We start from the raw sequence: 15,827 nt of genomic DNA on the forward strand, positions 1-15,827 counted from the left end.
AGCATTAGCTAGCTAATTTATCAGCCACTTTACAGCCCTATACCATCAACAACTTACAACAATCAACATTTTGTTTTGTACCAGCCAAATGACAATAGCAAGCAGTGCAATGTCCCTTCTAGTCCTATTGTATTTCTATGGTCTCACTTCTAATCTCTGTGGTACTGGACCCTTAAAATAAAAAAATAATGACGAAACTGGTGCTAAGAGAGACTTCTTAAAATTAGAAATGGAACAGAAACAGAAATGCATTACATGCATATTTTCAGGCCTGTATGTTATATACTACCTCCCAGAAGAGAAAGTAATACTAAGTGTACCGGTATTCCCCTCTCCAATAATATTATTTCATTACGTCAATGTTATTACTGTGCTGATATTACATCTATTATTCAGTTTCTTGCATATCTCTTTCTATCGACTCTTCCCTCCAGATGCAAAATGTTAATTCAGAGAATTAATGAGCCCCCCTACCCCCAATCCTTCTCAATCTGCAGCTCCTGAACGCTTTACTCTTATCTATCCTAACTCCACAACCACACACACACCTTGAACTCCGTCTTCTGTGGTTTTCTGGCACTATTATTATTGCTTTTCCCTCGTTCCTCATCCCCCATTTCTGTTCTTCCTTTTTATACCTCAATAAACCCTTCATTTTGTCCCTTCCTCTCGTATTTCCTTCCTTCTACCCCCCCCTCTCTCTCTGTCCTCTCCCTCAATTCCTCCAATGCCCTCCCTGTCCCTTGCCTCTCTTCCTTATCCTTCTCGCTCTCTCTCTCATCCTTTCCGTCTTCACTCTGCCACCCTCCCTCTATCTGTGTTTGAGACTGATTGTGTTTGAGAAGGCAGCAGTCGACCTTGAGGACCAGTTCCAAGGTCGAACACGCTTGTCTGAGGAAATACAAAGACCAATACTTTCCTGAGAAATGCATATATTTGCACACACTCTCTCAAACGCAAATGCCTTTACATATACATGCTCGCTGTCTTGCCACTAAGATTGATAGCAGCCCACCAGCAAGCACGCATACACACACTTTCATATGAAGATCGGTCTCATGAGAAGGAAAAATAAATGTCACAGACAAGACAAATGTTATTTCTGACACTATATTGTTACAGATATTTAGGCTAATGTGTCTGTAACCCATCATTTACATGAACAAATGTGCACAGATTATCAAAAGTGTGTAAACGTTTGCATTTTTTCTTTCACAAGAATGTGTGTGTAAGAGCAAGGTTGACAAAAACTGGAATTTCACTTTAAAGATGGAGTGTGGGACTTTCATCTGGCAGTGAGTCGTTACACAAATACTGCTAGAGCTCCTAACATACTCCTAGATGCTGCTCCTGTGCTATGACACCCCCCCCCCCCCCCCCCCCCCCCCCCCCACTCCCCAACCTGTAGGTAGACTGACATACTGTGTAACCAATCAGAGAGCTAGAATAAGCAGCTAGAATAAGCAGTTACACTGACTATAACTGTATTTAACTATAAAGTGATGTCAAGTTAAACTACTGGTTCTGGAGGGAATTGAATGAATATTTGAACATTTGGATATTCGTTCATTGGATAGGTATTTTGGTTTTTTAATTTTGGGAATATTGTTTTTCTTTTAGAATAACAGAATCTTTAAAAATGAATGCCTTAAATGAAACGGAAAGAGATGCATTGCAGCACAGTGTTCCATTTCAGCTCAGTGTCTGTCTGTCTTTAGTCCCCTCCTCTGAAATCAGTGTTTCACTGATGGCAGGGCTTTGCACACACATACACACACACACACACACACACACTAGGTGCAGAGCATAGAGAAAGGTGAAAGGTAAAGTGACAACTCAGCAGTCAGTTTTTTGCTTTGGCTACTAAATTTGGCCCGGTTCAACAATGCTAGACTGACAAAATGTGAATGCAGGCTGAAATTCTGTCCAGGTCAAGCTAAGAGTGGAGGAAAGTTCCGCTAGCCACCAGGCTAATTTATGTAGTGTAAACTGCTATAGCAGTTAGCAGAGCTATCAAATCCATCTCAAACAAAAACGGAGAAACGTAATGAAAATTTTCAGATATTCACAGTTGATTATTACAGAAGCTCCAGAGCGCAAAAAAAATGGTATTAAGGGCCGCTCTACAATTTGTAGTTGTATTCAGCCCACCAACATGGGGAAATACAGAGCGCTTTCCCTGGCAGTGACAGGCTGAATCAGCATTGTGTGAACTCATTTGGCAAGGGTTGAATGTAACATACCTTCATATACTATATGTTAAAGGTCCGCACTCTAGCTTTAATTTGATGTAAAAATACATAGCTTGAACAAACAAAATATATCAATTAAAAACTCCTACACATAAACCACACTAACTAATCAATTTTATTACTGAAAAAATAATAATTTACAGTAATTGCTCCTTCTAAAGTCCTCCTCACACAAAAACACACAAGCACATGCATGCATGCATACAAGTTATCCAGATGTAGTATACACTCACATACATGCACACTGTTAACATGCACACTTACCCTTTATACCTCAATTCAAATGCTGTTGTAATGCCCTCAGGCAGTGCCAAAGGCCAGGATCTAGAGTCCTCTAGGTGTATGAGTGTGTGCGTGTCTGTGTCTATCTCTCTTTATCACACACTTTCAGGTTCAACAAGCCATCTCTCAGCGGACACATGTACACACACACAGACACAGACACAGCAGACACTATCTCCCACCAGGAAACCAACTGACCCACTATCACCTTCAGAGTGAGCGAGTTTGTACAGAACATCAAAGAACATATCTATACATATATCAAATATCAAGATATTTATGTTTATAGCAAGCAATCCTTCTTCAGGTCTTCATGTGTTTCTCCCTCATCCTTAATCACGGAGGATTTATGCATACATTCTGAGGAGAAACTTTATATTTTGAGGTCAATGGCATCTGACACTCTATCTTCTTCTGATCATGCTCTCTGGCATAATGCCTCTCTCCCGCTACATCCCCAGATGCTTATTTCTGGCAGTGTGGCAACCACCTGTTCTTGTGACCCCATTAATTTCCCTTTCCTCCAGCAATTACCTGCTGATCTACTGTACACTGCTGTTTTTAGATACCACTGATTCATCAACTTCTTGGCTTCTGGCTTTCTTCAATATCTTCAATCATTCAATTTTCATCACATTAGTAAGCTGAAAATCTCTTAAATAATCTCTTTCTCTATCTCTGTCTCTAATCTCTATCTCTAAAAATAAAAAATGATCTCATCAATTACATTCCTCTATCGCTTGTCTTTCTCTTGCTTCTTGTCCTTGCACTGAAAATACACCTGCCATGTTTGCAAGAAAAATGTTCTGCTTTTAACCTTGGCTCCAATTTCTCAAAAAGTTCCTTTTTGTGAAGCATAACAAAGGTTTTCACAATTATACAGTTGAAAACAACCAAGGGCTTTCTTCTTGAACTACCATTCAATTTATTTTTTAAATCACTCTGGCTACGAATCAAGTAAATAAATGTAATGAGGAGTCAAGAACGCAGTATATCCAGGCAGAGAGAGGATGAGAGAAGGAAGGGGGTCTGTGTGTACATGTCGGAGCTTGGAAGAGAAGTTTAAAAGTCAAAGACAGATTGTGTGGGTGGTTGTACCTTCAGTGTGTATAGCGGACACGTAGCTCCAGTTGTATCTCTTCACAATGTCCACCATAGCTCTTGCCTGCTGGGCATCTGAAGGCACCACCCGCATAAAGTACTTATAAAGACTCTGAAACAATGGAAATAAAGATCAATGTCAAGAAGAGTTATCCTGGAGTATCTAAAACATTCAGGGAAGTAATGTGTAATTACATTACTACATAATCATATTAAAGTTGCATTAAGGCAGCAGTAATACATTCCCTCTCTAACTGCCCCTGTAATATTTATGAGCTTAAATCTATACAGCATAGACATTTGTCAACAGGTACGTGGTCTCACCTTATCGCTGAGGTCCATACTGGTGGCAGAGTAGGCAATCTGTGGTATGTTGAACAGCTGTAGGAGGTTCTGGACCTGAATGGCCACTGAGCTTGACCCGGGTCCAATTAAACCCACAATGGGTTTCTTCCCCCGCATTGGAGTGGCAGAAGGGTCTGCACACTTCATCGTTGATCCTCCACCTCCTCCGCCTCCCCAGGCAAGTCCTCCACCCCACTCCTCAGCCTCATCAGAGGAGACCAGCGAATCCCGTATGAACTCGATGCTCTGCTCCAAAGCCACAGCTGAGTGCCAACAGGAGTCCCGGATCTCGCAGCCCAAGGAGATGTTGGGGAGGATGTGCGGGTCGCTGTTGATGCGGTCCAGTGTGTACATCATGGCCTCCACCCTCTGGATGCCATACTGCTCTCGCACTGCGCCACACTTGCGCTCATGTACCTGTGTAAACAAGGTGGAAGAAGAAATCAAATCGAGTCAAATTGACTCTTTACTGTGTTCCATCAGTGTTCAGCCAGAAATCCCTAAAGAACTGTAAGATCCACTTGCGGGTTTCCGGATGACATAAGACAAGAATGGTGTGTCAGCATTGCTTAAGCATTGTATGGAAATGTTAAGTGAATAGAAAAACCTCCAACATGCTAACACACACTAGACATCATCACCTGGTTGCTAACAAAGGATTGGACAATTTTCATATTAGTTTAGGGCTTGGCAAAGGGTCAACTGAACTATATAATAGTTATGTTCGTAAATGTGGTCATCAATGATGGTGGTATTAATTATTCACATTTATTTCTCCCACAAACACATTGGTGCTTTACTGCTGGAATAATGTTGGTTTTATATTCACATGGCTGCCATGTTTAAAGAGTTATTTTTTTCTGTTTGCAATTATCCATAATGAGACGGGAAAAGGCTTAAATGTCAGTAGGTGGCTAAAGGTTCCTGGGGAAGCTAATGGAGGTTTAAGGTTCATGAGCTCACACAGAGGTACCATTCTACAAATTGAATGTGTTATTTGGGTCTTAATAAGCAGAGCAACATTATAACTATGTGCAGTAGATTGCAAATTTGGCAAACAATCATCTCCAAAACTCATTTTCCATTTCCTGTCTTCACTTATGTAACAAGTTCATATCTAGGCAGGAATACATATCACAATATATAAAATGTACAGTCACAGAATCTGAATTCCTTTAACTATGACACACAAACCATCCTGCAGTGATACACGGATGCAGAAATACAAAATTACCTTGTCCGCAGGAGGCTGGTGATGGACGGAGAACAATGCTCCAATGATAATGTCACCAGACATGTGTGCTACAACTCGTCGTTCAGACTGGGCAGAGTCAGCTTGATCAGATCCCACCAAAATGGAGAAAACTAGCAGCAGCCAAAGCATCATCTTGGTCCGTTGAGGTAACAAAGGAGTAGCAGATCTTAAATGTGTTGTATAGAGCCTTTACAGGAAACTACTTGTCCAAGAAACACTTTTCCTGGCCATGGCATGAGCTTGTGGCACCGAGGACTTTTACAGAATGGATGATTTCAGTATATTCCTTTCTTCCACCTTGTCTTTTTTTCCTTCGGCTTTCACGGTTGGACCATCACTGCAACAGCTGAGGCAGGTGCAGCAGTGCAACCTGGGAAATTAAAAAAGAAAATCTGGGCTTAGTCTCATTGGCAGAAACAACTTTAGGCTCCCCAAATTATAAGGTAGAGTTGGTCTCCACAGTAACATGTGACAGACAGACATGTTCACATAAACCTGTGAGAAGAAAAGAGAGTTAGAATTTCAACATATTAGTCTCTGTTGGATGGTTGGATGAGTTGAATAGTTTGATCTATTTACTTTTAATCACAGTCAGTAGACACAATGTCCTAGCTTTACTTAAGCTTGACATTATCAAACTGTACATTGCCAAAATGGGGAAATAAACGTCTGACTATAATGTGGGATTAAAATGTAAATAAATCCACAGATGAATAGACAAACATTTTGCCAGATCAGCACACTTGTTTTTTGTTAAACACAAAGTACTTTGGGCAATTCAGACCTTCAGTCAAGTTTAAAGGTATAATAATGCATTTCCTCAAAGAGAATATGAATAGACTCATACCAAAGTAATGAGTAAAGTGAGAAGTGTGTGTCTGTATCTGCAGAGACCCTGCATGACTCTGCCTGTGTTTTATCTGTTCTTCTTATTTTGCTGTGTTTGGGGGAATCTCTGGGAGTCAGCAAAGAGCCTTTGAGTCCCACATGGGTGTGTAACCCGAGCCAATAACGGCACACAGGGTGTGCAGCCCATTCTGACTACCAAGTCGTCAATTATCGCCAACTTGTCACACCCCTTAGCATTTGATATTGATAATTGATGACCTGGGATATGAATAGGGTATGACATCACTGTGTGATTTGGTGCTTCTCCTGCTTCTCATCTCTCTCTTCTGCTGTGTCCTGTTTGCTTGTAACTGACACAAACGCATGCAGCGACAGGATGAAGTTCTGCATTCGCACAAAATCCAGTAATATGGTACCTTCTCGCAGGGTTTTGTAGTGGTGTGCGTATGTGTGGGTGTGTTAACTTGTGCTTTAGAATGTAACCACTGTGAAACAATTAGAAAATAACCTTTTTTTTTTAAAAATCTGATCCACTGCTTTGTTCTCGATAACGGCGCTCCCTCTCTTCATTCATTCTCTCGTTTGCTCGCCCACCACCGCTCTTTCTCTCTCTCTGACTCATTAAGCCTGGAAGGAGGAGCCAACTTTGAATGCTGTGTGTCAACACACACCAACTGACAAGAGTAACATATTTCCTTTAAGATAACATCCAAACACCTTTATATAAATAAGGTCCAAAGAATTTCATTTCATGCCGTGTCTTTCTAGCGACTAGAGGAGAAAACTGCGTGAATTAAAGCCTGAGGTCATATCTCTCACTCTCTCTTGACACTATGTTTGTGTGCACCCAGTTCACAGCAAATGTCAATCTCACTCAGTAAACTTGATGCTTAATTGAAACAGGGATGCAAACTGTGCAAATTAAATCAGTATAACGACTATTGAATCAGCCATTATAGTGACCAAAATAATGAGCTGTTACTGCTTGTTCTTAATGAAATCTAATGTGATGACTAGAGAATCCAGTCTAGACCAGCGCTCTGGATTGACACATTAAAAAATCCGACCCAGCTTTATGGCCTTGCCCTGATCTTCCTGGTGCACAGCTCTAAATCACCATGACTGAGCAGAGTCACCGTAGTCGCCACTGTGTCAACATAATATCAATAACACAACCACAACATTGTATTACACCTCAGAGCTGCTGTGAGGAATCTTTGGTCGTCTGACAAGTTTTAATGCAGCACTCATTTCTGAAACTATGACACCAACAAGGTCACATTAAACCCCTGGCAGTCCCATTTTCGCTTTAATTTATTTTTGTTTTGGTCCCTTGAAGATTAATTCCAGTGTTGAAAAGCCCTCATGAGCAAAAAAAAACCTCCATCAGCATGGCATATGTCATTCCCCAAGTGTCCGCCCATCAACTCTAACCAAATCAAACTTAGTATGTTATAGCCTATTCTCCTGTTGCTCTAATTGCATTACTTTAACACTGCCTTTTGGGTGTTCTCTCCAATTTGGGCCCCCTTCCACTGCTATCATTACAGTATAAATTGTTTTTCGAGACTAAAGCAAAAACTGTGCATTGAGGGGTATTCTGTACTCCTTTTGTTCTAGGAAAGCAAGTAGACTATTGCATGTGCCTTGATATAATGAATTATAGAATGCATCCATTTAATGAAAAAGTACAAACAGAGGTTAGGTGACAGTGAAGCAAAAATGTGGTCAACCTCTAAAAGGATGATTCAAACAGACACACAGGACACATCTAGCTACAACAAATAAACCAAGCTTATGCTGTTTAACAGTCAGCCAAATGGGGGGGACAGCATCACTTTCCTCCCCTGTAAACTTAAAAGTAGCCATTCCTCTGCATTAATGGGCAAGTCTTATAATTTGCTTAACCTCAAAGCTACACAAATACTTTACTTCACTGCAATGGAGCGATTTAATTGACCGTAAACAGCAGGGGAGCTGGGACAGTTTAGACAGCAGAGGATGTCATCCACTGAAATGCAAAACAGGACCAAGGTCGTGACAGGGATGTTGGTGGTTAGCGGAGTGAGGAAAGGGGGAGAGAGAGAGATGAAGGTTGAGTGTGGAGAAATATAGTAATAGAGTAAGAGAGGGACACAGAGGAAGGGAAGAGCATCACGTGAATAGATAGAAGGAGGGGAGAATGGGAGAGAAGAGGAAAGAGGGAGAGGTGCGGGAAGAAGAGAAAGGGGAAGTGTATGAAGAAAGAGGGAGTGGAAGAGAGATAGAGGAAGGGAGGGAGATAAGAAAAGAAACAGACGAAAAAGGAGAGAGTGATAAAAACGGGCATCAAGGGACAGAGAGCCTCACTGAATGTAATTAACATGACAGTGTCAGGATGGCAACAGGGCTAACTGCTGCTCCAATAATGAACAAATCAAACTACACACACACACACACACACACACACACACACACTGACACTGTCTACCGATGACGCAACTGTGTCTCTGTCTCCTATTCTGTTCATCTACTGCCACATTAAAGTTACAAATATATTTTTTAAACTCTCCTCACCCAAAGCTGCACTGCTATCTCAAGTAAGACACATTCCCACTCACTAAAAACCCTTTCGGCACACGTTTCTCTCTCCCAAAGGCAAGCCACTGTTAATTTGCAACCCTCCAGTATGCCTCTCTCACACACTCAGTTACATACATGCTGTGTCTCTCTGTCACGCTCCCCCTCTGTGTCTCTTTCTTGTTGCGTAGGCCTAACTGTAGCTGAAAGGAAAAGAAAATCAAATCCTCATTCCCTAAACAAACCTCTCGCACACGCCATTAGGCATTTTTTTATCTGGTTCTATCCAAACTACGCACGAGGGCATTATAAAACCTTCCAAATCAACTTTTACACAGACATTAACAGACAACATAGGCAGAGACAAACATTCTGCCTCCCTCTCGGTCGGGTTTTAATTCAATGAGTTTCATTAGTGCTGACACACTGTTTTATGTGGTGAGAAATCATTTAATTTACTGCACATTAAACAGAGACAATAACAATTACAATATATCTGAAAGAATCCCTCGTACACAAATACATTTAATGTCCCTATGACGCACAGACATTCGTGTGTGATATTAATGATGGAGCAGGGGGCACCTAGAGTTTTCAAAATAGATTGTTGTTGCTCTTTTCATCATCTGCTTGAAAGAAATAAAGAGTTATAAAGAGAGTAAGGCAAATGTACTTTAGTGCTAATGGAAATGCAGGTATGTTTAATCCTCTGCAAAATCAGACGTGCATTCACCCTCTTTATCTTAAGAGTGTGCAGGATCTTACATCACCCTCTTCTCACAGTAACGCTACCAGCAGAAAATATAGGGATGAATGGAGTAGCAGAATAAGAGTTTGACATGTCATCTTGACGTAAAAGAGCATGCCCGTCTCTTTCTGTGTATATAAGACATAGCCTACTGCCTTCCAGTCTAAGTAGAAAACACCATCAACTGATACTAATGTTGCTCAAATTATTTGGTGGCAAAAAAATGGGTCATACTGCTTTTTGTGTTGTGTACATGATTTAAGGAAGCAGCAATATTTTGGGAAGCTTCAGTTATTCGGGGAAGGCTTCTGCTGAGTGGGCATGTGCCAATGTGTCTCCAAATGCCTCTTGTTCCCAAGTGGACAGAGCTGCTATTTTCTTGCACCTGAGCCCCAGGAACTAGGGTATTTCAGCGTGTTTTTGAAAGGTTTAAAAGTTCATTTTGATCACCACGAACTGCTGCATTGTTTCTGGAATTATAAAAGTGCTACTAGGAGCTGTCCCTGGTGCTGATGGCACAGGCAACACTCACAACCTTCAGATTTGTGTCTCATGTGTGTCTTCCCTATAGCTGCTAGGTTTTATTCAGTCATTCTATCTTGTTTAACAACTCTAAATAGATAAATTATGTATTACAGTGAATGACCATATCAGGCAATGAAGGGTAGTTATTTGTCAAACACCATCAGAATCTATCTAAACCATACTTAGTATTGTTATGACACAAGCACCTACATAACAACATGTCACTGTCAACGCACTCCCTATGGGAATGTTACACAGCTCCAACAGTGCATGCATGTAACCTATCATTGTCGTCAGGGAGTGCTAACACAGTAAGGACTTTACCTGCTGCAGCGGTATCAGACAAGGTGTGACACAGCGGCGCGTGCTTCACTCTCCCAAACAAGCTCTGACCTTAAATCACTTCATCCTGCAATGTTTCAACAGGGACCTGCAGCCGACACTGGTATACTCTTCCCTATCGTCAGTTTTCAGTGACCTCATTGTACTTCACATTTTTCATCTATATGGTTTCGTTGATGTTCTACCAGCGTCCCTATAGAGGAATTCATTGACTGATGGAATGTTTTGAGTGGCCTTAATTGATACGCTGACATACAGCGTCTGGTCAAACTGCCTCTCTCCAAGGAGAAATCAAACCCAGAGACAACAACAATGACTGGCGCAGCGCTGCATCCGTCAACCGCAATGGGAGATCAGAGTCCATCCTTTGCACCGAATCAAACACACACGATTTTTTTTTACAAGCAAATGGTGCAAAGCATGACAGAGACGCCGTGTGAAATGAACATGGCCAGAGCATGCACAGATGAAAGCGGGGTTTATGATCACTCTCGGTCTTGTTGGCATGACTGTATCTCCTATGCATCAGTGCAACTGGCTGCTCTTTTTAACTAGGTTACACCGACATAACCTTATCATATAATTCAAGGATAACTAGTCCAGATCTAACTGCAAGTAAGTCCCTTTAAATGCTGCAAGAACAATAGGTAATATCAAAGTGCGACAAAATCACTCTGAGCAGAATATTGAGTAGGTTAGACAGGATAAGTCTCTGAAGAAACACGGTGATATTTCATTAAGGATATATTTCTGCTAAATCTTAACAGTAGACCTTACCTCATAGGAATATATATGTCTCTCTGGCGTCCCCGGCACGGTCCCGCTTGATAATAGGTTGCAAGTTACTACCATGTGTAGTCCAATGTCAAACACACACCGGAGCTGCCGCTGTATGCTGTGCAGCCTCCGATCTCCCTCCGTTTTCCAGTCACGCACACCTGAGCCTGTCTCCAAACACCTCTCTCCTTCATCCCACCCCTTTTCCTCTCATCTGCTCCTCCTCTGCTCAGACCCTCTCCCCGCTTGCCCTCCGCTCATGCACCCCCCCCCCCCCCCCCCCCCATCCCATCCCACCCCTCTGCTAGTTTTCCCCTCATTTCCCCTCTCATCCATCGCTCTCCAAGTCTCTATCTTTATAAATTCATTCTCCACCCCCTACCCCTTAATTTTTCCTTCTCTCTGATCTTTTACACCCCCCATTTCATTTTTACCTCCACTCCCTTCTTTTCTTCCCTTCTTTCACCTCATATTTAATGCCTTATCTTTGTTTCATCATAGTATGCCTTCCTACCTTATGTAGTGGGAAGTGAGGACGAACTAGAAAAAAAAACCACGTTTGAAAGAACAGCAGCTGCTCTGCAGACTGCTAAATTAATTTCATTAGGCTAATGCCTTGCCTTTAGCTTAGCCTATTTCTTAGCTTAATAGCATAAACAACGGAGCGACAAACGTTTATCTTTACACGTATAACCCTTCTGTGTTTTTAATTTAGACAATAATCCAAATGTTTACAGCTAGAAGGCAATTTTTTTTAGAAAAAGTCTGAAAATAAAATCAGAGTTAATAGCTACCATAAATGTCCGGCAGACGTTAGCCTGGCTAGCCGCTCAAGTAGCTACGGGGAGGTGTTGCTGAAGTCTGTTTCCCCAACAATTTGTGGCTCCACCTTCACCCAAACTCAACTTCACTCCATACTAAATAAGTCGTCTTCTGTGATTCTGAACCGTCACACAATCTACAGCTAGCAGCATGTCGCTTGAGGCTCAGTTGGTCGCCTACTAATCGGAAGGTCGGCGGTTCGATCCCTGCCCGTGGCAGCCTACAGGAAGTTTCCCTGGGCAACATACTGAACCTGGTGCTACTTCATCGTGTGTGAGTGGCACCATGTAGTAGCCTCAGCCACCAGTCTTGTGGTCGCGAAGACTAGAAAAGCGCTATACAAGCGCTGTCCATTTAGCAATTTACTCTATGACTAGTCAAGGGGATACTTTTTGTTGGGGGTACATACCTCAACATAACACCTGGACAGGGTTCGATCGTGATTCAGCCAATCAGATCTAATTTCTTGACACTGTCCAGGCTATGTCTCTCTCTCTCTCTCTCTCTCTCTCTCTCTCTCTCTCTCACACACACACACACACACACACACTCTCTCTCTCTCTCTCTCTCTCTCTCTCTCTCTCTCTCTCACACACACACACACACACACACACTCTCTCTCTCTCTCTCTCTCTCTCTCTCTCACACACACACACACACACACACAGAGAGACACTTTCTCTCTCTCTCTCTCTCTCTCTCTCTCTCTCTCTCCCTCTCTCTCTCTCTTTATAATTCAAACTTATAAATTAAAATATGATTAACTGGTGTGTGAAGGCAGCACGTATTGCCAAAGTGTTACATTGTACGTAGGCTATACTAAGTCACGCCAGCAGAGGGGATAATAGACAGATATACAGAGAAATAGAGCAAAAACTGTGCAGTGTGATACCGAGCTTTTTGATTCGTGTGACTTAAGTATCTTCTCTCTGTCTCTCTACGCTTTTTTTCTTTGTTGTTTTTTGTTTAATCCTCCTCTGACCGTCTCTAGTTCTCTATTGGTCCCTCTACCTATTGCTTACATTAATGTAATTCACAAACGCATTTAATAAATTAAAAAAACTGATAGATCAGAAAAATGGACACAAAGCCTATACATTGCAAATACGGGCTATACTGTATCCATTGTTCTCCTTATAGCCATAATGTGTCAAATGAAGGCGGACTGTATTCCTCTACCTTCTCTGATCAAATAGACATCAGAGGTGACACTTGGGCTGGGATAACGACGCAGTTGTGGAGATCGATAACATTTGAAGTTTCATAGCGGTCACAGGAGTAGAGAGCCATTAACCTATACAGCTTCGCCCGGCGTCCACTTAAAAGACCCACAGAGATCAAATCATTAAAGATAGAAAATCGATACAAATGTAATGGAAACATCCTGCTCCCTTGCAAACGTCTCCAACCATAACACTGACACTGACTGCCACTGTCAGCAACGACGGTCTACTCAGATTTTGTACGAAAATAGAATTGTTTGTGTATTTTTTAAGGGTATGGCAACTTTTATTTCAATCTAAATAGGCTACGATTATTTATATTTATTATTTCTATTTGGCTTTAATCGATCAGTAAAGCATGCTATCGTGAGCTTTCCTTAACTCTGGGGAAATTGTTTGGAAATGTATCTCCCTTTTTGACAGCAAACTGGCAAAACAATATTCACCTGGATAGTAAAATAAAACGACTTTAGTGATACAGCGCCACGTGTTACATAAATCTTGCAGCAGAAAAAGGAATTGTATGAGATTAAAAAATATCATATGCCATCAGTTCTCAGTGACTAGCCTACAAAAGACACATTTTCTCACGGGACTATTATAGAAGGGATTGTTTCTAATGGGGTTACTCCTACAAATGCCTATAGTCCGTAGATGGGCTTATCTGAGGAAGCGTCCACTTGCTGTAGACACTTTGAGATGCATGCAGAAGAATTAATGCAGGAGCAAATGTCTTTACTCGGTCATGCCACTACACCAGTCCCCCTCCAGGAATGGAAAAGGTTACACAGCCTACCTTTGCTTGCAGGACAGGTGAATGCTCCTGGAGAAACACAGCATCCCTCACGCGTCTATCAGCGCATCATGCTGTCGGTGGGTAATCTACTTTTTCACTATGGAAACAAATGAGCCCCCCTGTCCTCTCTCTCTCTCAGCCGCGCCACGCGCTCCAATGAGGAGGCTCCGTTGGCGTCACAGGTCATCCACCCTCCCTCTCTCTCTCTCTCTCTCTCTCTCTCTCTCTCTCTCTCTCTCTCTCTCTCTCTCTCTCGATATCACACCTACCTCCAAGATACCATCTGGAGATAGATGCTGATAGAGAGTAGCCCGGGAGGAAGAATGGGAGATCGAGGCATAGACAGGGAGAGGGGGGTATGGGATAGAGGGGGCTTTAGAGCTTGGCTATGACAAGGCTTGGATTAATTTGCCAGCCAAATGCATTTGGGATTAGCAGACCATTAAAAGAACATAGACATATACACACACACACACACACACACACATCCACAAACACACACACACACACACACACACACACACACACACATTCACACACTGTCTTCCTCGCATGCAGATGCAGGCTGGCTTTAGCTGATGCAGTGATAGCCTTACTAACCCTGACCTCTAGCTCTGTCACTCTCTCTCTCTCTCTATGGACTAACAGGCAAACAAACCACCACATATGCACACATAAACAGATTCTCTCTGTCTCTCTCACTCACACACACATATAGTAGGTACACAAATGTGTGTGTAACTGGTAGAAATAATGTGGGTTGACCTAAATCCCAATTTTTTGGTTTTCAAGAGCCATAACAAAACTAGTGAAAGTCCCCAAAGCTCAATTATCAATGAGGCAAAGCAAGCAGCAGGACCCCGGACCATCAGAGGCCCCAAAGGCCCCGGGTTGTCTTTGCAGGAATTCGTTTTTGGGTAATCTAAATATGGCCTTGAGACAACTACTGCATTTTTACTAATTTTTATCAGGACATTTTGTGAAAGGGCCATTTGTCAAAGTCTGAATTTAATACATTAATATCCCAGTTGATATTATGCATGTTTGCTTTATAATTTCAAATACATTTTCATTTAAGAAACTTTTTGCCAAATTAAGGTGGAGACACTGGTGGGTTAATCGGTAAAAAGACCAGTAGTAGCATATGGTATGATCAGAAAAATATTGTGTTATGATGAAAATCACGCTGGTTTGGTTTCAGAGGAAGACGCAGGGCATGCTGAAACCATAGTGTCAGTATAGTTTAATTGCAACTAAAAAAAAATGTGTGAAGAGATCCCATAAATGAAGGACACCATCCACAAAGGTGGTAGTTCAGAGCGCCTGACAGTCAGACATTACCTGCCCTTCCTCTTCAACTGTTATTTCACAGACTAAACCTAACAATGATGCATTCCAGCAGCTGTCTTACAGTCATGAAGTCACATATTCAATCAAACCGCCAACAGAGTGATACAAATCAGTTAATTCAGTCAAGTTGTAATGTACTAGCCTTTGATATTTGCAAATATATCTGTTAAAATATGGAAATATATCCCATGAATATATCCAAATTGCTTCTACGTGTTTGTAAAGTTCTAACTATATTATGTCATGCATTTACCATTAACTGATAATCACAAAAAACACAAATACAACATGGTCTGCGATCACTTGCAAGCACCATAAAACAACTGACTCGACCACAGTCGATTAAAGGATAGTGATGGTTGCAATGATTCACTGGATGTGTGCTGCAGATTCAGGTTGGAAAAGTTGGCATTTCTTTGTTGTGACACGTTTGGTGTTAAATTGCAGACTTTGGAGGATTTGGCTTCTAGTGATCCCTCATCTGCTCATATGTCCCAGCTTTAAGCCAAAATAAACAGTTGTTATAATCTCAGAGGTTAGATCAGATGTTACAGATGTCTCTCGGAGAAATAGATGATACTGGTAAGCTGTCTGTTGGAAT

At 41.7% G+C, this 15,827-nt stretch overlaps 1 protein-coding gene across 2 annotated transcripts in view; it reads right to left on the bottom strand.

Moving 5' to 3' along the window:
- The window catches only part of grm5b (glutamate receptor, metabotropic 5b), an 89,871-nt gene extending 75,902 nt beyond the window's left edge, over positions 1–13,969 (bottom strand). The window contains exons 1-4 of one of the 2 annotated variants that reach the window (XM_059330878.1): positions 13,877–13,969; positions 5,215–5,605; positions 3,960–4,397; positions 3,633–3,747 (exon numbers count right to left, since the gene is read on the bottom strand). In XM_059330878.1, the coding sequence (XP_059186861.1) occupies positions 3,633–3,747; positions 3,960–4,397; positions 5,215–5,367 (706 nt within the window). In that variant the 5' untranslated portion in view covers positions 5,368–5,605; positions 13,877–13,969. Of the gene's footprint in view, positions 1–3,632; positions 3,748–3,959; positions 4,398–5,214; positions 5,606–11,035; positions 11,201–13,876 lie in introns of those variants that run through there. The other variant, XM_059330880.1, reaches the window with a different exon arrangement.
- Positions 13,970–15,827: the final 1,858 nt, after the last annotated feature.

The sequence above is a fragment of the Centropristis striata genome, chromosome 4 (genome assembly GCF_030273125.1).
Source record: "Centropristis striata isolate RG_2023a ecotype Rhode Island chromosome 4, C.striata_1.0, whole genome shotgun sequence".
Lineage (NCBI taxonomy): Eukaryota > Metazoa > Chordata > Actinopteri > Perciformes > Serranidae > Centropristis > Centropristis striata.